This window comes from Salmo salar, chromosome 20 (genome assembly GCF_965601325.2).
Source record: "Salmo salar chromosome 20, fSalSal1, whole genome shotgun sequence".
Lineage (NCBI taxonomy): Eukaryota > Metazoa > Chordata > Actinopteri > Salmoniformes > Salmonidae > Salmo > Salmo salar.
In genome coordinates, this window is record NC_138310.1 from 13,672,463 (window position 1) to 13,697,238 (window position 24,776).

At 43.3% G+C, this 24,776-nt stretch overlaps 1 protein-coding gene across 1 annotated transcript in view; it reads left to right on the plus strand.

Annotated features, from left to right (window-relative positions):
• The window catches only part of LOC106580107 (unconventional myosin-Ih), a 45,202-nt gene that overhangs the window by 7,796 nt on the left and 12,630 nt on the right, over nucleotides 1-24,776 (plus strand). The window contains exons 12-24 of the mRNA XM_082966843.1: nucleotides 9,306-9,386; nucleotides 9,588-9,679; nucleotides 9,802-9,896; nucleotides 10,056-10,102; nucleotides 10,969-11,049; nucleotides 11,911-12,016; nucleotides 12,192-12,309; nucleotides 19,353-19,466; nucleotides 19,556-19,632; nucleotides 19,714-19,782; nucleotides 22,110-22,194; nucleotides 22,407-22,569; nucleotides 22,681-22,764. Of these exons, the coding sequence (XP_082822969.1) occupies nucleotides 9,306-9,386; nucleotides 9,588-9,679; nucleotides 9,802-9,896; nucleotides 10,056-10,102; nucleotides 10,969-11,049; nucleotides 11,911-12,016; nucleotides 12,192-12,309; nucleotides 19,353-19,466; nucleotides 19,556-19,632; nucleotides 19,714-19,782; nucleotides 22,110-22,194; nucleotides 22,407-22,569; nucleotides 22,681-22,764 (1,212 nt within the window). The remainder of the gene's footprint in view (nucleotides 1-9,305; nucleotides 9,387-9,587; nucleotides 9,680-9,801; nucleotides 9,897-10,055; nucleotides 10,103-10,968; nucleotides 11,050-11,910; nucleotides 12,017-12,191; nucleotides 12,310-19,352; nucleotides 19,467-19,555; nucleotides 19,633-19,713; nucleotides 19,783-22,109; nucleotides 22,195-22,406; nucleotides 22,570-22,680; nucleotides 22,765-24,776) is intronic.

Genomic DNA, 24,776 nt, shown 5'->3' on the forward strand with positions numbered 1-24,776 from the left:
TAACCAATTTTCAACACAGACAAACTTTGCATAAAATATGTTGAATTTGTACATTTAAAACAACGTCAGATTTTCAACGTAATATCCACTATAAGACAAAAAACTACACTGAACAGCAACTCCTACTGGAGAGTTGATACGTCTACAGCTATCCCTTTGGTTTCCCGTCCAGGGCTTTAACCAAGTCTCCACTTAATAGATTCACTGTTGCTATATAAGACATTCTAAAGGATAGGTTTAACAGAGCAAATGAAAGATAACCATATTTCAATTATATATCATCAATGATGCTATTTAGGCCTATATAGCATTTGGGAAGTAATCCACAGCTATTGTTTCAATTCAACCCAGGACTCAACTAAAACTAGACAATACATATAGACCAAGGGTGTCACGCCCTGACCGTAGAGAGACGTTTTATTTCCTCTAGTTTGGTTAGGTCAGGGTGTGATGTGGGGTGGGCAATCTAGTTTTTGTATTTCTTTGTGTTGAGCCGAGTATGGTTCCTAATCAGAGGCAGCTGTCTATCGTTGTCTCTGATTGGGAATCATACTTAGGCAGCCCTTTTTCCCTCCTTCAGTTGTGGGATCTTGTTTTTGTACAGCTCAGTGAAAGCCTGCAGAACGTGACATTCGATTTCCTTTGTTTGTTATTTTGTTTAGTGTTCTGAGTATAAATAAAATTTAATCATGAGCACTTACCACGCTGCACCTTGGTCTCCTCTTTACGACGATCGTCACAAAGGGTTTCGAGCTTTGGTTGATTTCAAATGGAAATCCAGCAGATAATTAAAAAAAGACAGTGCCTTCAGAAAGTATTCACACCCCTTGACTCTTTCCACATTTTGTTGTGTTACAAATTGGGATTAAAATGTATTAAATTCCCCCAAAAATTCTCAACAATCTAAATCAAAAACTGTAATGTCAAAGTGGAAGAAACTCCAGTGGTACGCTACTCCAGTGTGTATTTGGCCTTGTGTTTTAGGTTATTGTCCTGGTGAAAGATGAATTTGTCTCCCAGTGTCTGTTGGAAAGCAGACTGAACCAGGTTTTCCTCTAGGACTTTGCCCGTGCTTAGCTCTAATCCATTTATTTTTATCAACAAAAAAACTCCCTAGTACTTGCCTATGACCAGCATATCCATAACATGATGCAGCCACCACTGTGCTTGAAAATATGAAGAGTGGTACTCAGTGTTGTACTTGATTTGCCCAAAATAGCACGTAACGATAGGACGCATGGGGAGTGAGTACTTCCATTTTGTACCGACAAAACTGTGGTTATATGTAGAAACCAGACAACAAAGTTTACAGTAAGCCTCTAAAATCTCTGAATCAACATATCCCCAAGCAACTGGAACAGCATGAGTGATCAGTTGTGTACAACAGCGAACCAATGAGTTGGTAAAACGGAGCGGTGACACGAATCCAAACAACTTCTACAATTTGTTATTACAAAGGTAGATTTGCTCGAAAAGAAAGTAGACGCTATCGTGTCAGACACGCACAAACAAGGCATTTGAATGAATGAACAAGATAACAAAATGAGTCTTTTGGAAACAAAGTTGCAAACATTCGAAGATGAATTGGACCAGCAAGAAAATAGAATTAGACGAAACAGCATGAGAATATTGTCCTTACCGGAAGACGAGGAAAAAGGTGACCATACCAGCTATGTGGTCAAACTGATATCAGAGGAACTTCACGTGACTATATCACCAGAAGATCTGGAACGATGCCACAGGATCGGCATGAAACAAAATAACGCTAAATACCCAAGCATGGTAACCTTCAAACGGTGGAACTATCAAACCAAAATAAACATTCTGAGGTCACAGGGGGGAAAGGAGATCAAAAACCCCCGGTTGGTCCATTCGATTCGTCCAGGACCTGTCTGCTAAGCTGAAAGAGAGACGCAAGGAATACATTCCGATCAGACAGTCACTGGAGGAAAAGGGGATCAAGCCTCAGCTCTGTTCCCAGTAGTGTAGTGGGTATGGAAGGGAACGCAAAGGATGGAATTCACAAGTGCCAATGAAGCCCTAGCTACAAGAAAACTTCTCAGTTGAAGGAGGAGAGTCCCCTGCTCCGAGAAGCGGACGAAGTAGGAAAAAACAATGACGGCACTAGGCTACATACAGGGATCCCTAAGACCAGCTTATTGTAAATTGAGACCATATCCTTTCCCCCTCCCCCCAATGCAATCTACAGTCATGGCCAAGGGTTTTGAGAATGACACAAAGTATGCTGCCTCAGTTTGTATGATGGCAATTTGCATATACTCCAGAATGTTATGAAGAGTGATCAGATGAATTGCAATTAATTGCGAAGTCTGTCTTTACCATGCAAATGAACTGAATCCCCCAAAAACATTTCCACTGCATTTCAGCCCTGCCACAAAAGGACTAGCTGACATCATGTCAGTGATTCTCTCGTTAACACAGGTGTGAGTGTTGACAAGGACAAGGCTGGAGATCACTCTGTCATGCTGATTGAGTTCGAATAACAGACTGGAAGCTTCAAAAGGAGGGTGGTGCTTGGAATCATTGTTCTTCCTCTGTCAAACATGGTTACCTGCAAGGAAACGTGCCATCATCATTGCTTTGCACAAACAGGGCTTCACAGGCAAGGATATTGCTGCCAGTAAGATTGCACCTAAATCAACCATTTATCGGATCATCAAGAACTTCAAGGACAGCGGTTCAATTGTTGTGAAGAAGGCTTCAGGGCGCCCAAGAAAGTCCAGCAAGTGCCAGGACCGTCCCCTAAAGTTGATTCAGCTGCGGGATCGGGGCACCACTAGTACAGAGCTTACTCAGGAATGGCAGCAGGCAGGTGTGAGTGCATCTGCACGCACAGTGAGGCGAAGACTTTTGGAGGATAGCCTGGTGTTAAGAAGGGCAGCAAAGAAGCCACTTTTCTCCAGGAAAAACATCAGGGACTGACTGATATTCTGCAAAAGGTACAGGGATTGGATTGCTGAGGACTGGGGTAAAGTCATTTTCTCTGAATCCCCTTTCCGATTGTTTGGGGCATCCGGAAAAAAGCTTGTCCGGAGAAGACAAGGTGAGCGCTACCATCAGTCCTGTGTCATGCCAACAGTAAAGCATCCTGAGACCATTCATGTGTGGGGTTGCTTCTCAGCCAAGGGAGTGGGCTCACTCACAATTTTGCCTAAGAACACACCCATGAATAAAGAATGGTACCAACACATCCTCCGAGAGCAACTTCTCCCAACCATCCAGGAACAGTTTGGTGATGAACAATGCCTTTTCCAGCATGATGGAGCACCTTGCCATAAGGCAAAAGTGATAACAAAGTGGCTCGGGGAACAAAACATTGATATTTTGGGTCCATGGCCAGGAAACTCCCCAGACCTTAATCCCATTGAGAACTTGTGGTCAATCCTCTAGAGGCGGGTGGACAAACAAAAACCCACAAATTCTGACAAATTCCAAGCATTGATTATGCAAGAATGGGCTGCCATCAGTCAGGATGTGGCACAGAAGTTAATTGACAGCATGCCAGGGCGGATTGCAGAGGTCTTGAAAAAGAAGGGTCAACACTGCAAATATTGGCTCTTTGCATCAACTTCATGTAATTGTCAATAAAAGCCTTTGACACTTATGAAATGTTTGTAATTATACTTCAGTATTCCATAGTAACATCTGACAAAAACATCTAAAGACACTGAAGCAGCAAACTTTGTGGAATTTAATATTTGTGTCATTCCCAAAACTTTTGGCCACGACTGTATACTCTACTTTCCCCAAATAACTGTTCTTCTCCATGAAGTAACGATAGAAGTAGCCGATGCCAATGGGCTACATGGACACTGAAAATACAAGGGGGAAATATAGCATGTATGTCAATAACTGTTCTATGGATGTGTGTGCGTTTGTGTGTGTGTGTATGTGTGTTTGTGTATATAAATGGGAGTTTGAGGGAAGAGTGAGGGATGGTGAATATGAATGTGTAAGAGGGTGGGAGAGAATGAGTGTGTGGATCCATAGGGTATATGTTGGGCAGGAATGATGGAGAATGGATGAATAAGTCGATGGGTGTAAGTGTGGCTGAGAGGTAGGGAGGGTGGGAAAAGATGAGCGGTTGGGACAAGCTTGGCTTGGATGGGCAAGGATGGGAGGTAGGGACATAGGGACAAGCTTAGCTTGGGTGGGCAAGGTCGGGCAAGGATGGGAAGTTGGGACAAGCATGGCTTTGGTGGGCAAGGATGGAAGGTTGGGACAAGCTTGGCTTGGGTGGGTAAGGATGGAAGGTTGGGACAAGCTTGGCTTGGGTGGGTAAGGATGGGAGGTTGGGACAAGCATGCCTTAGGTGGGGTGAAGGGGCTAGAAAACAGGGAGAGTGAGGTGGAGAGGGATGGGTTTGGCTTGGAGAAAGAGAAAAGAAGGATTTAACGATACTACAATGTATTTATTTAAATTTTTTGCAAACCTGATGTAAAATGAATAAGAGTTCTGGACAGATTAGGAGATGTTGAGTAATTATTATTCCTTGTTTGTCTTTATAGCTCAGTTGGTGGTTATTGGTGAGAGTGGAGAGGGGCTCTATCCGAGGGAGGCCTGATTCACGCAATCTCCTCTGAACAGTTGATGTTGAGATGTGTCTGTTACTTGAACTCTGTGAAGCATTTATTTGGGCTGCAATCTGAGGTACAGTAAACTCTAATGAACTTATCCTCTGCAGCAGAGGTAAATCTGGGCCTTCTTTTCCTATGGCAGTCCTCATGAGAGCCAGTTCCATCATAGCGCTTGATGTTTTTTTGTGACTGCACTTGAAGAAACTTTCAAAGTTCTTGACATTTTCTGGATTGACTGACCTTCATGTCTTAAAGTAATGATGGACTGTCGTTTCTCTTTGCTTATTTGAGCTGTTCTTGCCATAATATGGACTTGGTCTTTTACCAAATAGGGCTATCTTCTGTATACCACCCCTACCTTGTCACAACACAACTGATTGGGTCAAATGCAGTAAGAAGGAAAGAAATTCCACAAATTAACTTTTAACAAGGCCCACCTGTTAATTGAAATGCATCCCAGGTGACTACCTCATGAAGCTGTTTGAGAGAATTCCCAGAGTGTGCAAAGCTGTCATCAAGGCAAAGGGTGGCTACTTTGAACAATCTCAAATCTATTTTGATTTGTTTAACACTTTCTTGATTACTACATGATTCCATATGTGTTATTTCATAGTTTTGATGTCTTCACTATTATTCTACAATGTAGAAAATAGTAAAAATAAAGAAAAACCCTTGAATGAGTAGGTCTGTCCAAACTTTTGACTGGTACTGTATGTACAACGTCATAATCCACACACTTTTGGTATAGAGGAGTTGGATCTTAAAAGCCCTAAAAAGGCATAGTGCCTCAAATTACAAAGAAGTACGTTGCATTATGTTTTTTGTACGTTTTCTGTTAAACGTCCACTCAGCCCACATGCTCGCATGCTTTATGTATGTGTCGTGTCTTTGGCTATGCCGGATTAAGTGATATGACATGCTAACCTATAAAATTCTTTCTCTGTAATTAATATTACCTGATTAAGCTAATCATGTAAATGTAATTAACTAGAAAGTCGGGGCACCACGGAAGAACGTTTCTAGAGCCGTTATCTTCCGAATAAACTCTTAAAATACTTAGTAATATTTTACATCGATAGCAGTCAATATTAACCCTTATCTTATTTTCAGTCTCATAATGAAAGTTGTAAATTCTTGGCTATCTTCACGAACCCTGGCTAACAAGTTGAATCAGCAATACATAATTGGGTTTAATTATTTATTTAGGGAAGACTTAGGAACGAAGAAACAGCAGCTATGCTAACGTAAATACATTATCTTATGCATTACTAAATTACCGCCCATTTGGAAAAGGAAAATGCAATAAATATTTACTCTGAGCTGCGCTTCGGTAGGTTGGTCGTAGATGCTGGCCGGGTTGGCCAACAGATCTTCCTGTCCTCGGAAGAATGTCAATGGTGGTAAAGTGGATACGTGGTGGTATCTTCGTCTGGTTGTTAGACTGGATCCGTCGTCCGTCCTTTCCTAGCCCACGTCTACAGCGGCCGCTGCTAACTCAACGGCTAGGAAGTATCACTTCTGTAGTGAATAAGGTCAAAGTTCATACCATTCGCCACCAAAGCTCACGCTGAGGTTGGCTTAATTCTGTACTTGACGTGTGTCCTTCTAACGTAGAGGCTGCAGACCTCACGTACTGGAACATGTGGTTATCTTTTCGTCAAAGGCTTATATAGTGGAGAGGGGGAAGGATGTGTTTCATCGTTTATAACCCCTGTCTCTTCACAGGGGTGGGCCACTGATCAAGCAGGGCACTTTCCTTATGAAAACCCAATTCTCTCATTTGGAAGCTAAAATTACATTTAATCTCCTAACAAACAATTTCAATATCAAACATTTCAATTGCATAACAATTCCATGTTACTCTGATAACTAGAGGGTGTATACTTTCTCAGGTACAGTTTATGTCGTCCTGTCATCAGTCATAATGTCTCAGATGACAACCGAACTGACATCCATACTCATTACGTTCCCAAGCATATTTCCAACTGGTTTTATTACCAAAATATGGTTCCTTTTCCCCATTTGTTTGATGTTCCCAGACTCTCTATATTTAACACAGGCTATTCAAGTCCTTCAGTAGGGTCAGAAAGAGAGGGGAAGGGAGAAAGGTATTTATGGGGGGGTCATAAACCTTACCCACAGGCCAACGTCGTGACATATGTAATGTATACAATAACTATGTGTTCATACTCTAACTCTCCCATACCATGGAATGCCCACCACCCTCATATGACATGTCTGCTAAAATGTTTTATCTGGTTCTTTAATGATAGACAGAACAGGCAAGGAAGGTTCAATTTGATTTTATACAGGACCAACAACTTATTGCATGGAATGTGCACAGGCTCAAAAAAAAGAGAAGCCTATTGTTCTTGAACACTTAAAGAGATTGTCAGAAAATGTGGTTTTCCTGCAAATGTTACATTTAAAAAAAAGGAGAAATGTAATATTTAAAGAGGAGCTGGGTTGGAGAGGCCTATGCTGCCACCTACTGTAGTAACAGCAGAGGTGTAGGCATCCTGATAAATAAGAATACACCCTTTTCCCATATCCCAACACAAAGACCAAGAAGGCCATTTTTCCTGTACCTGATATGGTGAAAAATACACATTGATTCCATTGTATATCCCACCAGGGGCAAATCTTTTTTTGTTGTTGATAGAATTCAAGCTATATTAGATAAAATCCAGACAGGAACTATTATTTTAGCAGGTGATCTAAAGCATAATGTACATTCGATAAGATTGGCAGACATAGCTGTCACGCTCGTTGTAAAGATGGGACCAAGGCGCAGCGGGAATGTGTATGCTCATCTTCTTTTTATTATGAAGAGAACCAAAACAAACACTTAATACAAAACAACAACGACGAGAAACAGTCCTGTTAGGCACACAGCTAAACACGGAACAACTACCCACAAAAACCCATGAAAAAACACCACTACTAAATAGGACCTTCAATTAGAGGCAACGAGAAACAGCTGCCTCCAATTGAAGGTCAAACCAATAAACTAAGCATAGAAATAGATAAACTAGACACAGACATAGAAATAGACTAACAGAACATTGCCCAACAAACCCCGAAACACATTAAACAAACACCCCCTGCCACGTCCTGACCAAACTACAATAACAAATAACCTCTTTACTGGTCAGGACGTGACAATAGCAATAAAAAAGGCACATTCAAGGGACCTCCAAAGAGGCTGAAAAATCCGATCTCTACAAATAATTTACAGGACACCTGGAGATTACGATTCCCAACTACAAAAGACTACTCCTATTTTTATCAAAGTAAGAAAAGCTATTCAAGAATTTACTACATTTCTATTTCCAAAAATGCTCTCAACAACATTCCATGATATAGTGATATTGGATCATTCCATACACTTTAAAATGAAGGCCAGGCTGTTAGGAGGGGTAATGCAACCCCTGGGCCAGACTACACTCAATCATAGGACCTACTGAAGAGATGAGTCTTCAGTAAAGACATAAAGGTCGAGACATTTGTGTCTCTCACATGGATAGGCAGACCATTCCATAAAAATGGAGCTCTATAAGAAAAAGCCCTGCCTCCAGCTGTTTGCTTAGACATTCTAGGGACAATAAGGAGGCATGTGTCTTGTGACCGTAGCATACATGTAGGTATTTACATGAGGTCCAAATCAGAGAGATGCCTGACAGGCAGCACTGTCTCCCAGGCTGAATGTCACCCCCAAGACCACAGCCAATCGCATGCAAGGAACAACACAGCTAACTTGGCTAGTTTTGTGAGCTAGGTTATTCAAGCTAACAACCAGCACAGATAACAAGCTAGCTAGCTAACAAGACTACCTCGCTAGCTAGCTAGCTCGCTCACAAGACTAGCCAAGTTAGCTGCGTTGTCGCTTGCATGAGATTGGCTGTTGTCTTGGGGGTGGCACACAGCCTGTTAGGCATCATTCAGGACTTAAATGCCCCATGAGGGCTTAGATGCCCCACAAGCTTTTAACTCAAGATAAGGGACATTTAGCTTGCTAACATTCTAACTTAGAAACGGATAAAGAACTCCAAATACAAATAAAAGCATGGTGTTAGCATGAAATGTACCATCGCTTAGTGTAGCAATCAATAAAAACGTATGCGCTGTGGGCTCTGCCGCTTCAGCCATAGTATCATCAATACGTCCACACTCAAATTTATAGAGTTTATTTTGTGATCTTGACAAAACAACTTTATTTATGTCACGATCATGAGAAATAAGTTGTGATCTCGACATAATGAAGGAATTTATTTGTTTATTCATATATCCTTTCTGGACTTCTGTATGTTAGATTGTAATTACACATGTAATTACACTGTAATAAGGACCCCTGAAAATGAAGTGTTACCGAACCTTGTTGTGCTTTCAAATGGTTGAAAGCGCAGTGACAAAACAGTTAGGTGACAACTAAACCAAAAATTTGACATTGATTTTCCATAGGAATTTGGTCGTTTTTTAGATGGTTGAAAGCATAGTGATAACACGTTGGGAATTGAACAAACTTTTGGCTGTCTTTTTGATGTTGTAATCTCATTGATCACGTAACAACCAACTATTACCCAATTGTCAACGCTGAAATGACGTGGTGTGCCCAGTGGGTTGTGTGTGTTTCTGTTGAGTTTGGCTCAGGTAGTATTCCCCTCACTTACCCATGTTTTCCTATCACCTATTTCCTTTCCTCTTCAGTGGGAGCCTGTCCAGTTCTTCAACAACAAGATTATCTGTGACCTAGTGGAGGAGAAACACAGGGGCATCATCTCAGTGCTGGTGAGTGCTATCTAGTGCACTACGTTTGATCAGGGCCCATAGGGCTCTGGGCAAAAGAAGTGCACTACATACGGAATAGGGTGCCATTTTGGACGCCCATAAAACTGAACCCATACAGTAACATGAAGCATCCTATTGGTCTTGGAAAGGACATAGGCTGAAATGAAATGGCGAGCGGTGATAATCTTGTTGCTTTCTTAGGATGAAGAGTGCCTGAGGCCTGGAGAGGCCACTGACCTCACGTTTCTGGAGAGGCTTGAGGAAAAGTTAGACAGTCACCCTCACTTCGTCACGTGAGTACAGCTACCTCCCCTCCCTCCCGGCCCCACAGTCCTGCATACGTACATGTTGAGCTAAGGCTCTGTCCTTAAATTCCTCTCCCTCTTCATCCTTCTCTCCATCCCATTGACTGCAGGCACAAGCTGGCTGACAAGAAGACACGTAAGACGCTGGAGAGGGGCGACTTTCGCCTTCTGCATTATGCCGGGGAGGTCACCTACTGCGTTGTGGGTAAGGGAAACCATGGCCTCAGGCCCAGTGGTGGCATTACTCTGCTCCTCAATGTCCCTACATGTCCTACTACTAGATCTCACTGCCACTATCATGTGTCCCTTCTCACTCAGGACACTCTCTCACATGTTGTTATGGTTGTTATTTGTGTCATCCCAGGGTTCCTCAACAAAAACAATGACCTGTTATACAGAAACATCAAAGATGTGAGTCTGCAGGTTTCTACTCATGTATTATGTGAGACAGGGGAAGACAGGAAGAGAGGAAGGGACACTTCAATTGGTTCCTTAATTATTTACTCTCATGTAGACTTATTGTAAATAATAGAGGAGGAGGGGAATGCAGTGAATTTGGTCAATGGGTCTTGAGTATACACTTGGTGTGTGTGTGTGTGTGTGTGTGTGTGTGTGTGTGTGTGTGTGTGTGTATTTATCCCATAGAGAGCCTATTAAATCACTAGAGGGACTATGTCATAAAACCTCAAAGTTCCAGAATGAGTGGAAAACGGCAGCCATATTGGTCAGGGAGAAATCTAAACTAGTCTAATTGGAATAAATGGCAGGAGAGCCATAATCCTGATTTTACTTATGCAGGAAAATGAAAGTAAGTCATGTGATATATCAGAAATGGTGTAATATAATTAGAAATACAGTTTATATGGGTATTATACAAATGTACTGTATAAATAGCCTCTATGTATATATGTAAACAGACCATAAATTATATATATGATACAATATCAGTACTTGTTGCATTTACAACTTGTCTAAGTCCTATCATCAAGTGAGTTCAGCTGAGGATTGACTGCATTGTTCGAATGGAATGTTGGCATATTGGCAGTTAATAAAAGAAAAATGTATGGAATCATTCCTCTAAAACTGGCTAGCTAACATACAGTGCTGATAAATTCTTCAAACTCTTTATTTTACATAATATCTTATCACAGCACTGGCACCTCCTTGACCAAAACGGCTGACCTTTATCCAATCATCAGGTTCATGTCCATTCTGTTATTTTAATTCCTAATTCTATTGTTTAACATCCCCCCCTCCCCCCCTTTCCCTACTCACAGATGATGCGGCAATCTAAAAATACCATAGTCAGAGAGTGCTTTGCATCAAAGGAGTCGGATGGCAGGCGGCGACCAGAGACGGTGAGAGCTCACCAAGTTTTTCTCCTACCTCTTTCCCATCTGTCACCCTGAAGTCACGATTACATTGTTTCTTTCCTTGTACATTGCCTCAATAGTATAACATATTGTATATAGTATGGCTGTATGGGGACGCACCGTTTTCAGAATGACCAATAACTGAGAAAAGCAATAGATTGCTCTGTGTTTAAATTGGATTATTTATTGTCCCCTTGAAACAACACAAAATTGTAAAAGCAGTCTGCTGGGACTGACACTGATCTGAGGACTGCTTTTCTGTAGTTTGCCAGAGAGTTTAAAGCTGTAATCTGTAGTGGCGAAACTGCCATATTACAACAACAAAGATGTTACTTCAAACAACGAACACCGTTTTTTCCCCTCTGACATCCCTGCACATCATTGCACATTGTTACACATGCGATAGAACAGCAGAGTGTGTTCTATGATTATTTTTTTTACAACGATGGAGGATGCTCCTCTGCCCTGTTTCAAAAAATAAGTGCGTCTGGGGTGACCGGTGGCGCTGTTTCACCTTATGCAGATCTCAGCTTTAAGAGCAGTCTGCTGGGACTCAACAACTGATCTGAGGCCTGTTTCTCTATAGGTTGCCAGCCAGTTTAAGAGCAGTCTGCTGGGACTGACACTGATTCCAGGCCTGTTTCTCTGTAGGTTGCCAGCCAGTTTAAGAGCAGTCTGCTGGGACTGACACTGATTCCAGGCCTGTTTCTCTGTAGGTTGCCAGCCAGTTTAAGAGCAGTCTGCTAGGACTGACACTGATTCCAGGCCTGTTTCTCTGTAGGTTGCCAGCCAGTTTAAGAGCAGTCTGCTAGGACTGACACTGATTCCAGGCCTGTTTCTCTGTAGGTTGCCAGCCAGTTTAAGAGCAGTCTGCTGGGACTGACAGACATCCTCATGTCTAAGGAGCCCTGGTATGTGCGCTGCCTCAAATCCAACGAGTCCAAACAGCCAGGTGAGAGACCCTCTGACCTCCACCACATGCACCACATCATCACCAGCTGGTGGCACTTCCAAACGGCAAAACGGCAACCTGTCAACTGAGTTTATGAAGCAATTTCTCCTTCTTTCTTTCTCTTTTTCCCTCTGTCTTTCTCTCTTTGGTGTGCACGCGCGCACACTCACAACAGGGCAGTTTGACAACATGCTGGTTCAGCACCAAGTCAAGTACCTGGGGCTGATGGAACACCTTAGGGTCAGACGGGCAGGTTTTGCATACCGATGCCGCTACGACGTTTTTCTGCAGAGGTAGGCCAACAGAACTTATTGCTTTAGCAGACCACATTGATTACTTTGTAGAGGGAGGAATTTCACCCTATGATTTTGCCTTCACTTGAGCTGTTGATATTAGGGGCCTGGTCAAAATATTGCATCCACCTCCCAAACGTAAAAATAAATAAATTGCACACCATCCCCACTCATAGAATGAACTCAAAATAAGTCAGATGTTCAACATTGTGATGCCTTATTTATTATATATATGCAACAAATTTTCCACCAACAGATGTCAATGCAGCACACAACCATTAAACAAAGCATACTGACTTCGGCAACTTCAATATCATGGTTTGCGTTAACACCGCTATAGATAGACTATGTCAATCTTGACCAACAGAAAATCCATCCCACCCTACCATGTAGGCCTACCCAGTATTGATAATCAAGGAGGTGATGGAGTCCAGGTGAGTGTCATGAGGCGCTGGTGCGCTTGACGATGGTGACAGGTGTGCGGGATAATCAGCAGTCTGATGACCTAGAGGCCGGAGAGGGAGTAAACGTGACACTATCCCTCCCCGATGCGCAGACAAAGGGGACGAACCCAAAGGGGACAAACCCAAAGGGGAAGAACCCAGGGATCAGGAGCGGACCGGTCACCCGGAACCTGTCACGCAGGCTGAGGCGCGGGAACCTGTCGAGCCGGCTGGGGCGCAGGAACCTGACAGACCGGCTGGGGCGCGGGAACCTGACAGACCGGCTGAGTCAGGGGAGCCTGACGAGCCGGTGGAAGCAGGGGAGCCTGGCGATCTGGCTAAGACATGAGAGCCCAACGAGGCGGCTGAGGCAGGGGAGCCTGGCGGTCTGGTTGAGGCATGAGAGCCCAACGAGGCGGCTGAGGCAGGGGAGCCTGGCGGTCTGGTTGAGGCATGAGAGCCTGTAGCAGTTCCCGGACCCAACGTCATTACTCTGACACAAAAAATGTTATGAAAAACACTCCCTGATGCTTCCCTTAGGTGAGGTGTTATTCTGTAACGAGTGTGCTGAGAGTCGGGAAGCAAGTACAGGGAGTGAGTGTTTTAATAAATAAACAAAACAATGAACACGAAACATAAACAACGCATCGACATGAAACAGAGTCAACAACACCTGAGGAAAGAACCAAGGGGAGTGACAGATATAGGGAAGATAATCAAGGAGGCGATGGAATCCAGGTGAGTGTCATGAGGCGCTGGTGCGCTTGACGATGGTGACAGGTGTGCAGGATAATCAGCAGCCTGATGACCTAGTGGCTGGAGAGGGAGTATACGTGACATCATTCTTAAATTAATCATTCTTTATTAACAGCAAGCTGGAGAGGTCACAGTCAAACTTAGATGCATAAAGTACCGGTCTGAAGTGAGCTCTGTCAGGGCAGTCCCGTTAGTTCTCATATATACGTGTCTGGCACCGTCTCCTATCTTCATTTCTAGAATATATTCTGGGCATTATGCCAGATGGTCCTAAGTAAGGGGTCATGATGCCCCGCCCCCTCATATCATTACCAAGTACATGCAGGAACCAAGGATTATTTCTGAAAGACCAGATGAAAATGTTCAACGCTGTCTCTTCATATGATAAAAGTGACCGGGATTGCACAATAAAGTCGGGGACTTATTTCCATAGTGGTCCTTATTTTCTGTAGCTAATTCTTAAGATGTTTGTGGCTGCTGTTGAACCATAATCAAAGTGACACTGGACTAGCGCACTTTCCAGAGTTGTTAGGGGGACTATAGCTAGGCTTCCATCAAATTGGCGATAAATTTCATGCGAATAATCTAAAATCTGCCCCCCAAAAAAATCCCATCAGAGTTGTTTCCATCAAATTGACTTGTTGCCGGATAAAAGTATGTGCATAAATATGAAGCGCACATAAAAATCAATTTTGCAGTTAAATTCCCATGTACCGAATAAAAAATACAAGTTAAATGGGTTTCCATCGCATGTTCAACTCTAGGCATACTGATGGTTTTGTCACAAAAAATGTTGTGTAAGTATAGCGAATGTTCCCACTCTGCTATTAGCATGTGTGTTCTAGCCAACAGCTCGCAGATACAGTGCGGATTAGCTTAGTACATGATGTGATTATTATGGACAAAAAATATTTGTATTTATCAAACGGCAGCCAAACATCAATCATCAGCCGCGTCCTCAGAGAATGCGCAGACCAGCTGGCTGGAGTGTTTCCGGACATATTCAATCTCACGCTATCCCAGTCTGTTGCCCCCACTTGCTTCAAGATGTCCACCATTTTCCTGTACCGAAGAAAGCAAAGGTAACTGAACTAAATGACTACCGCCCCATAGCACTCACTTCTGTCATCATGAAGTGCTTTGAGAGGCTAGTTAAAGAGCATATCACCTCCACCTTACCCGACACCCTAGACCCACTGCAATTTGCATACCGCCTGAAAAGATCCATGGATGATGCAATCGCCATTGCACTGCACACTGCCGTATCCCATCTGGACAAGAGGAATACTTATGTAAGAATGCTGTTCATTGACTACAGCTCAGTCTTCAACAACATAGTACTCCAAGCTCATCATTAAGCTTGGGGACCTGGGTCTGAACCCCACCCTGTGCAACTGTGTCCTGGACTTCCTGACAGGCCGCCCCCAGGTGGTGAAGGTAGACAACAACACCTCCACTATGCTGATCCTCAACACAGGGGCCCCACAAGGGCGCATGCTAAGCCCTCTCCTGTACTCCCTGTTTACCCATGACTGCGTGGCCACGCACACCTCCAACTCAATCATCAAGTTTGTAGACGACACAACAGTGGTAGGCCTGATTACCAACAACAATGAGACAGCCTACAGGGAGGTGGTGAGGGCCCTGATGGAGTGGTGCCAGGAAAATAACCTCTCCCTCAACGTCAAAAAAATGAAGGCGCTGATCATGGACTTCAGGAGACAGCAGAGGGAGCACGCCCCCATCCACATTGACTGGGCCACAGTGGAGAAGGTAAAAAGCTTCAAATTCCTTGGTGTGCACATCACTGACAATCTGAAATGGTCCACCCACACAGACAGTGTGGTGAAGAAGGAGGCTGAACAAGTTTGGCTTGGCCCCTAAGACCCTCACAAACTTTTACTGATGCACCATCGAGAGCATCCTGTCGGGCTCTATCACCGCCTGGTACAGCAACTGCACTGTCCGCAACCGCAGGGTTCTCCAGAGGGTGGTGCGGTAAGCCCAACGCATCACCGGGAGTACACTGCCTTTCCTTCAGGACATCTACAGCACCCAGTGTCAAAGGAAGGCCAAGAAGATCATCAGGGACCTCAGTCACCCAAGCCACGGCCCGCTATCATCCAGAAGGCGAGGTCAGTACAGGTGCATCAAAGCTGGGCCAGAGAGACTGAAAAACAGCTTCTATCTCAAGGCCATCAGACTGTTAAATAGCCATCACTACCCGGCCTCCACCCAGTCCCCTCTCATGAACTTAATCACTGTCTCTAGACGGCTACCACCCGGTTACTCATCCGTGCACCTTAGAGGTTGCTGCCCTATGTGCATAGACATGGGACACTGGTCACTTTAATAATGTTTACATACTGTTTTACCCATTTCATATGTATATACTGTATTCAAGTCAAGGCCATCCTTTTCAACTATTGCTGTACATATACTATTCTATACATGTATTCTTCAGATATACTATATATTCTATCCACATGATGCCCATAATGTCTATGCATCCCATCACACACACATATATATATATACTGCTCAAAAAAATAAAGGGAACACTTAAACAACACATCCTAGATCTGAATGAAAGAAATAATCTTATTAAATACTTTTTTCTTTACATAGTTGAATGTGCTGACAACAAAATCACACAAAAATAATCAATGGAAATCCAATTTATCAACCCATGGAGGTCTGATCCAGGCTGATCCAACTTTGATGTAATGTCCTTAAAACAAGTCAAAATGAGGCTCAGTAGTGTGTGTGGCCTCCACGTGCCTGTATGACCTCCCTACAACGCCTGGGCATGCTCCTGATGAGGTGGCAGATGGTCTCCTGAGGGATCTCCTCCCAGACCTGGACTAAAGCATCCGCCAACTCCTGGACAGTCTGTGGTGCAACGTGGCGTTGGTGGATGGAGCGAGACATGATGTCCCAGATGTGCACAATTGGATTCAGGTCTGGGGAACGGGCAGGCCAGTCCATAGCATCAATGCCTTCCTCTTGCAGGAACTGCTGACACACTCCAGCCACATGAGGTCTAGCATTGTCTTGCATTAGGAGGAACCCAGGGCCAACCGCACCAGCATATGGTCTCACAAGGGGTCTGAGGATCTCATCTCGGTACCAAATGGCAGTCAGGCTACCTCTGGCGAGCACATGGAGGGCTGTGCGGCCCCCCAAAGAAATGCCACCCCACACCATGACTGACCCACCGCCAAACCGGTCATGCTGGAGGATGTTGCAGGCAGCAGAATGTTCTCCATGGCGTCTCCAGACTCTGTCACGTCTGTCACGTGCTCAGTGTGAACCTGCTTTCATCTGTGAAGAGCACAGGGCGCCAGTGGCGAACTTGCCAATCTTGGTGTTCTCTGGCAAATGCCAAACGTCTTGCATGGTGTTGGGCTGTAAGCACAACCCCCACCTGTGGATGTCACACTCATGGAGTCTGTTTCTGACCGTTTGAGCAGACACATGCACATTTGTGGCCTGCTGGAGGTCATTTTGCAGGGCTCTGGCAGTGCTTCTCCTGCTCCTCCTTGCACAAAGGCAGAGGTAGCGGTCCTGCTGCTGGGTTGTTGCCCTCCTATGGCCTCCTCCACGTCTCCTGATGTACTGGCCTGTCTCCTGGTAGCGCCTCCATGCTCTGGACACTACGCTGACAGACACAGCAAACTTTCTTGCCACAGCTCGCATTGATGTGCCATCCTGGATGAGCTGCACTACCTGAGCCACTTGTGTGGGTTGTAGACTCCGTCTCATGCTCCCACTAGAATGAAAGCAAAGCCAGCATTCAAAAGTGACCAAAACATCAGCCAGGAAGCATAGGAACTGAGAAGTGGTCTGTGGTCCCCACCTGCAGAACCACTCCTTTATTGGGGGTGTCTTGCTAATTGCCTATAATTTCCACCTGTTGTCTATTCCATTTGCACAACAGCATGTGAAATTTATTGTCAATCAATGTTGCTTCCTAAGTGGACAGTTTGATTTCACAGAAGTGTGATTGACTTGGAGTTACATTGTGTTGTTTAAGTGTTCCCTTTATTTTTTTGAGCAGTGTGTGTGTGTATATATATATATATATATATATTCCGGACTCCGACATTGCTCGTCCTAATATTTCTACATTTCTTTTATAACATGTGTATGTGACCAATACAATTTGATTTGATTGGATTTGATTCATGTCACCTGAACCCTCGATATTTATTGAAAGGAGCATCAAGCTCATCATCGTGCACTTTCACCACCTTGTGAAGTTCATCATAACTTAGTTAATCTGTAGCCTAATAAACGACATACTTTCCCATGATTTTGTGACATGTTTTATCCTACATGTACACTCTTAGAAAAAGGTTTCCAAAAGGGTTATTCGGCTGTCCCTATAGAAGAACCCTTTTTGATTCCTGAGAGAATCCTTTCTGATTTCACGTAGAACCCTTTTGGGTTCCATGTAGAACACTCTGTGGAAAGGGTCCTACATGGAACTCAAAATGGTTCTAGCTGGAAACAAAAGGGTTCCACCTGGAACCAAAAAGGGTTCTTCTAAAGGGTTCTCCTATGGGGACAGCCGAAGAACCCTTTTAGGTTCAAGATCGCACCTTTTTTTTCCTAAGAGTGTACTTTACTCGCATAAAAATGTTGGATGGAACCTGATTAATGTGAAGCCATTTTGAGGATGCTGGAATGACATTTTGGACAAACGTGTGCATGCCTATGGGAGACTTTTGAAGTAGCCTAATCCCTAATCAGATGAAAACATTTTGAATGTTTATTCCACATATAAAAGGTAATACATTTTCAAAGTTAAATTATACTGTAAATATTTAGGCTATATTAAAGTGTTAGGCCATTCCTCGCGCACCTAGAGCCTATGTTGCCACACACAACAGACAGCGCATCAGTACCAGAATGAAAAATACAGCGACTGGCCTGCTACTGTGTCTTTCTAAACCTTATAAACTGTCGAGAGTAGATCCACAACTGATCCAAATGGAATGAAACATTCAAGTCAATGCCTTTGTCAAGTTATATTTTCACTGCAGCCTAGAGTAGAATTTTGTACACTTGAAAACAATAATACAATTATTCATTGCATTGTGGTGTTGTAGGCTAGTCTAGGTAGGATAATTGTATTGGCCCTAAACAAGATCTACAGGGGAGCTTTCTGAGCTGTGTGTCTCATGTCATAACTGTTCTTTCATGCACAGTAATGCAGCTGGCCTCTACACTGCCTATCAGCTATTCCTATTTGTTATTGGGGATTCATATTGAAGATTGATGCTGCTTTGAATGCTTTTATATGTGGTATGATTGCTAGTTAGCCTATTGCATATCTTGACAAACGACACACCTAAAACTACATATGTCACTATGACAGTTAGACTGGAAGACTAATACTGTGGTGTAGTAAAGGTTAGTGTGTAGAGAAGTGTAGTGCATAAGGGAAGTACCAAAACACATTGATATGGTGGAGGCATATGCAAGCAGATAAGGAAATGTGACTATGTGTAAGAAATTGTAAACGGAAAATGATATAGTAAAACCTGCAAATGACTGAATGCAAACATAAGGAAAAAAATGCACTACCCTCCCCTGTGCCCAATAAAAAACCCACATAACACTCCCCAAAGTAAAAAAAAGTTTGACAACCCTCCTCTATTTTTTAAATTTCTATCTGTCCATTGTTATTTCTTTTTTATTGTGTCCCCTTGGGGAAATGTGTCTTGTGTCTCAACACAAACAAGCGCAGGTACTACATTCAGTACAACATACTGTAGAGCATTAGGCCTACATCCATCTAGGTCTTGGACATTTAGGTGATGTGTGATCCACCTCCAGATACAAGCCCCTATGCCCAGCCACCTGGCCTTATTGGAGAGGAGTGGCTGCAGAAGGAGTGGAAGTGCTGGTGCAGCACCTAGGTTACCTGCCAGATGAGTACAAAATGGGCAGGTGAGAGCAGCTAACCAGTGTGGGCAACTCATTTCTCCTTGACTAAATGTGTTCATACAAACCTCTGTTACCTTTCCATTTCACTGTAGAACCAAGATATTTATCCGCCACCCCAGGACACTTTTTGCCACAGAGGATGCCTTTGAGGCCTGCAAACATTTACTTGGTAAGGACAGGAAAACTAAGATAAATCAAGAGGTTTTATTGATTTGCATAGAGATTGTAATATTACTCATTGATATTACAGCATCAAGGATTCAGGCCCAGTACAAGGGATACTGGCAAAAAGGACAATTCAGAAGACAGAAAGAAGCCGGTAAGTGACTGCTAAGCTACATGATGTGGTCCTCTGTAGCCATTGTTGAGGAAGCTACTCTGAAAATCTAGTTTACCAAGCTACCAATTACTTTACACAAGAAGACGTTAAGATACACTAAAACTACCCTTAAAGGGCAATTCCGCCACATTTCAACCTCATATTCATCATCTCCAGCATCAAACCAGTGTCTACATATGTTAAATCAGTGCATTTCTATGATCTGTGGTAAAAAAATATAAGAAGGATTAAAAGTAAAAAAAACTGGGATTTTCAAAAGCTGCAATGCGTTTCAAGCCAAAGGGAGGGTATTTTCTTGCTCCTCACATCACTGCGAATCTCATAGTGTTTTAAAATAACTGTTCATCTTTAATGATGTCATCGGGTAGAACTTTTTAACTTTATAACTTCTACAAAACGTAGAAATGTGCCGTTTTGAAAATAGTGTTGACACTGGTATTGTGCTGGAGGTAATGAAAATGAGGTTGAAAAGTGGTGGAGTTGCGCTTTAAGAAAAACGTTGAAAAAGTCGTTCACTACATCCGAACTACTCCATCGTGATAAATGATATATCATAGACTACAAATCGGAAGAACAGATTAATTTAGGTTCATATGTTAACAGAGGGGTTAACATGGCAAAAAGGTAATTGACTACTGAAAAGATTACCTAGATTTGAATTAGGTTCAAGTACCACTAAGCTACTGTAAAATGTAGTTAAATTACTAGTTGAACTACAGGTAGTTAGTTCACTATTCCCAAACACTGCCTGTAGCTCAGTTGGTAGAGCATGGTGCTTAAAACACCAGTATAGTTGGTTTGATTCCCAGGAACACCCACATGTAAAAAAAAAAAAAAACATTTTTAATGGATGCATGCATGACTGTAAGTTACTTTGAAGAAAAGTGTCTGCTAAATGGCATATATTTATTCAATATACACTGAACAAAAATATAAACGCGACATGTAAAGCGTTGGTCCCATGTTTCATGAGCTGAAATAAAAGATCCCCAAAATTGTCCATATGCACAAAAAGCTTATTTCTCTCAGATTTTGTGTACAAATTTGTTTACATTACTGTTGGTGAGCATTTCTCCTTTGCCAAGATAATACATCCACCTGACAGGTGTGGCATATCAAGAAGCTGATTAAACGGCCTGATCATTACACAGGTGCACCTTGTGCTGGGGAGAATAAAAGGCCACTCTAAAATATGCAGTTTTGTCACACAACACAATGCCACAGATGTCTCAAGTTTTGAGGGAGTGTGCAGTTGGCATGCTGACTGCAGAAATGTCCACCAGAGCTGTTGCCAGAGAACTGAATCTTAATTTCTCTACCGTAAGCCCCCTCCAATGTTGTTTTAGAGAATTTGGCAGTACGTTCAACCAGCCTCACGACCGCAGACCAAGTGTATGGCGTCTTGTGGGTGAGCGGTTTGCTGATGTCAACGTTGTGAACAGAGTGCCCCATGGTGGCGGTAGGGTTATGGTATGGGCAGGCATAAGCTACGGACACCGAACACAATTGCATTTTATCAATGGCAATTTGAATTCACAGAGATACCGTGACGAGCTCCTGAGGCCCATTGTCATGCCATTCATCCGGCGCCATCACCTCATGTTTCAGCATGATAATGCACAGACCCATGTCGTAAGGATCTGTACACAATTCCTGGAAGTTGAAAATGTCCCAGTTCTTCCATGGCCTGAATACTCACCAGACATGTCACTCATTGAGCATGTTTGGGATGCTCTGTATCGACGTGTACGACAGCGTGTTCCAGTTCCAGCCAATATCCAGAAACTTCGCACAGCCATATTGAAGAGAAGTGGGACAACATTCCACAGGCAACAATCAACAGCCTGATCAACTCTATGCGAAGGAGATGTGTCATGCTGCATGAGGCAAATGGTGATCACACCATATTCTGTGGTTTTCTGATCCACACCCCTACCTTTTTTTAAGGTATATGCGACCAACAGATGCATATCTGTATTCACAGTCATGTGAAATCCATAGATTAGGGCCTAATTAATTTATTTCAATTGACTGATTTCCTTATATGAACTGTAACTCAGTAAAATCTTTTCAATTGTTGCCATGTAGAGTTTATATTTTTGTTCAGTATATTATGACGTGTGTAACATGACATAGGATAAATGGTACATTTTTGGAGAGCAGGAACATTGTAGACAAGCTATATATTAATTTCACTGGCCATGCAAACAGAATGAAGTAGTCTGAACTAAAACTAAATATACAGAGACATTCAATAAGTTCACTGTTCTCTCCATTTTTAATAAAATACCTGTTGTGATCCTTAGCCACCAAGATTGAGACTTGCTGGAGAGGAGTACAAGCCAGGAAAGAGAAAGGGAGGAGACAATGGGCAGTCAAGATCATCAAGAAGTAAGATGGAGGACAAGATTATATCTTCGGGCTCTAACACTACAATGTTGATCCATCAACCAAAATGACATAACATAATTTATACTCTAGACTAGAGTTTATGTCATAGTTTAGGTCCATAGTGGATTGAAGCCTATCATTTACAGCACAGTCCCGGAAGGCAGAAGGCAGTGTTACAAATACATGATCAATTTGATCATTTTCTATCCCAGGTTTATTAAAGGATACATGGCCAGAGGGGAGGCAAAGACCACCGATAACTCAGAATACCTGGCCTTTGTCAGACAGAACTACCTAAACAGGCTAAAAGACAATCTCCCCAAAATGGTTCTGGATAAAACCAGCTGGCTAACCCCTCCACCGGTATTGACGGAGGTATGTATTGATATCGGAATTAAATTACATTGAATTGAGGATGGCTGTTTTGCTTAAAGGGGAAGCTCAGTGAAACATGGCTGTTGAACTGTGCTTGCTCTACTTGTACAGACCTCAGAGATCCTGCGTCAGCTCAACATGCGTCTCATGGTGAGGAAGTATATCAGAGGTATCACTGCACAACAGAAAGCACAGGTAAAACCAGAATTACTCCTTCATTTTCCATTTTAACCCAATGAGTCCCACCATCACGCCGGTCTTGAATTAGGAACAGAAGTTGAAAGAATGCTGAAATATCTTACTCAAGTAGATGTACTGTTACTATGTATAATGACATTTTACTCAAGTAGAAGTAAAACTGCTGGTGTGCGACACCGGGGGTTAGCTAAATAACTAGCTTGCTAGTTAGCGACATCGCTTGCTAGCTATCACACGGTGTTGCTCCGGCCTGCGGTGTACCGGACTAGCTGGCTAAACTAACACACGGTGTCCGTCTGCCGAACACCTGCCCTCGCCGTCGTTAACAGAACTGCAGGAAAACAGTGCCCGACAGGCGGGGACGAAGGTCACTGTATACCGGTGCACGGCTAGCTAGCTACCGTTGTTACCCCCGCCCTTTCTTCTGTGGGGTTTATCGGCGGCTGCCATACAACATTATTGTGCATTAACGCCACCTACTGTACTGGAGCGCCCCCCGCCTCCCATCTGTCCTAGCGTAAAAATGTACCAATAGAAGTATGAAGAGGGGTTCCTGCAGATACAGGAATGTCGACATGCAGGAACCGCCCGAATCGCAGGCCGCAATTGCACCCTTCTCAATCTGGGGAGTGCCAGGGCACACTGGACATACCGAAAATATTTGATGTCAAATTAGCTCTAAAGGCAACAACAGAACCTCATGGAAATGCAACAAATAACAATTAACCAAACGCGGTGTGCGTCTGTGACTCTAGTGACGAGGGGAGCAGGGAGGCGGAGAGAGAGATATCAACCAAGTCGACTTGCACTGGTAGATTAAAGGGCTCTCCACAGTGATTTCACAGTCTTTTTATTTATCATGATTTAACTAGGCAAGTCAGTTAAGAACAAATTCTTATTTACAATGACGGCCTACCAGAAGGCAAAAGGCCTCCTGTGGGACGGGGGCTGGGATATTATTATATATATTTTTTAAATATAGGACAAAACACACATCACGACAAGAGACACAACACAACACTATAAGACCTAAGATAACAACGTAGCAAGGCAGCAACACATGACAACACAGCATTGTAGCAACACAACATGATAACAACATGGAAGAAACACAACAGACAATAGCACAAAATAGGGTACAAACGTTATACAACAGACAACAGCACAAAGGGCAAGAAGGTAGAGACAACAATACATCACGCAAAGCAGCCACAACTGTCAGTACGAGTGTCCATGATTGAGTCTTTGAATGAAGAGATTGAGATAAAACTGTCCAGTTTGAGTGTTTTGTTGCAGCTCGTTCCAGTCGCTAGCTGCAGCAAACTGAAAAGACGAGTTGCCCAGGGATGTGTGTGCTTTGGCGACCTTTAACAGAATGTGACTGGCAGAACGGGTGTTGTATGTGGAGGATGAGGGCTGCATTAGATATCTCAGATAGGGGGGAGTGAGGCCTAAGAGGGTTTTATAAATAAGCATCAACCAGTGGGTCTTGCGACGGTTATACAGAGATGACCAGTTTACAGAGGAGAATAGAGTGCAGTGATGTGTCCTATAAGGAGCATTGGTGGCAAATCTGATGGCAGAATGATAGAGAACATATAGCCGCCCGAGAGCACCCTGACCTGCCGATCTATAAATTGTCTCCGTAATTTAGCATGGGTAGGATGGTCAACTGAATCAGGGTTAGTTTGGCAGCTGGGTTGAAAGAGGAGCGAATGCGATAGAGGAAATCGATTTAACTTTAGCCTGCAGATTTGATATGTGCTGAGAGAAGGACAGTGTACCATCTAGCCATACTCCCAAGTACTTGTATGAGGTGACCACCTCAAGCTCTAAACCCTCAGAGGTAGTAATCCCACCTGTGGGGAGAGTGGCATTCTTCTTACCAAACCACATGACCTTTATTTTGGAGGTGTTCAGAACAAAGTAAAGGGTAGAGAAAGCTTGTTGGACACTAAGAAAGCTTTGTTGTAGAGCGTTTAACACAAAATCTGGGGAGTGGCCAGCTG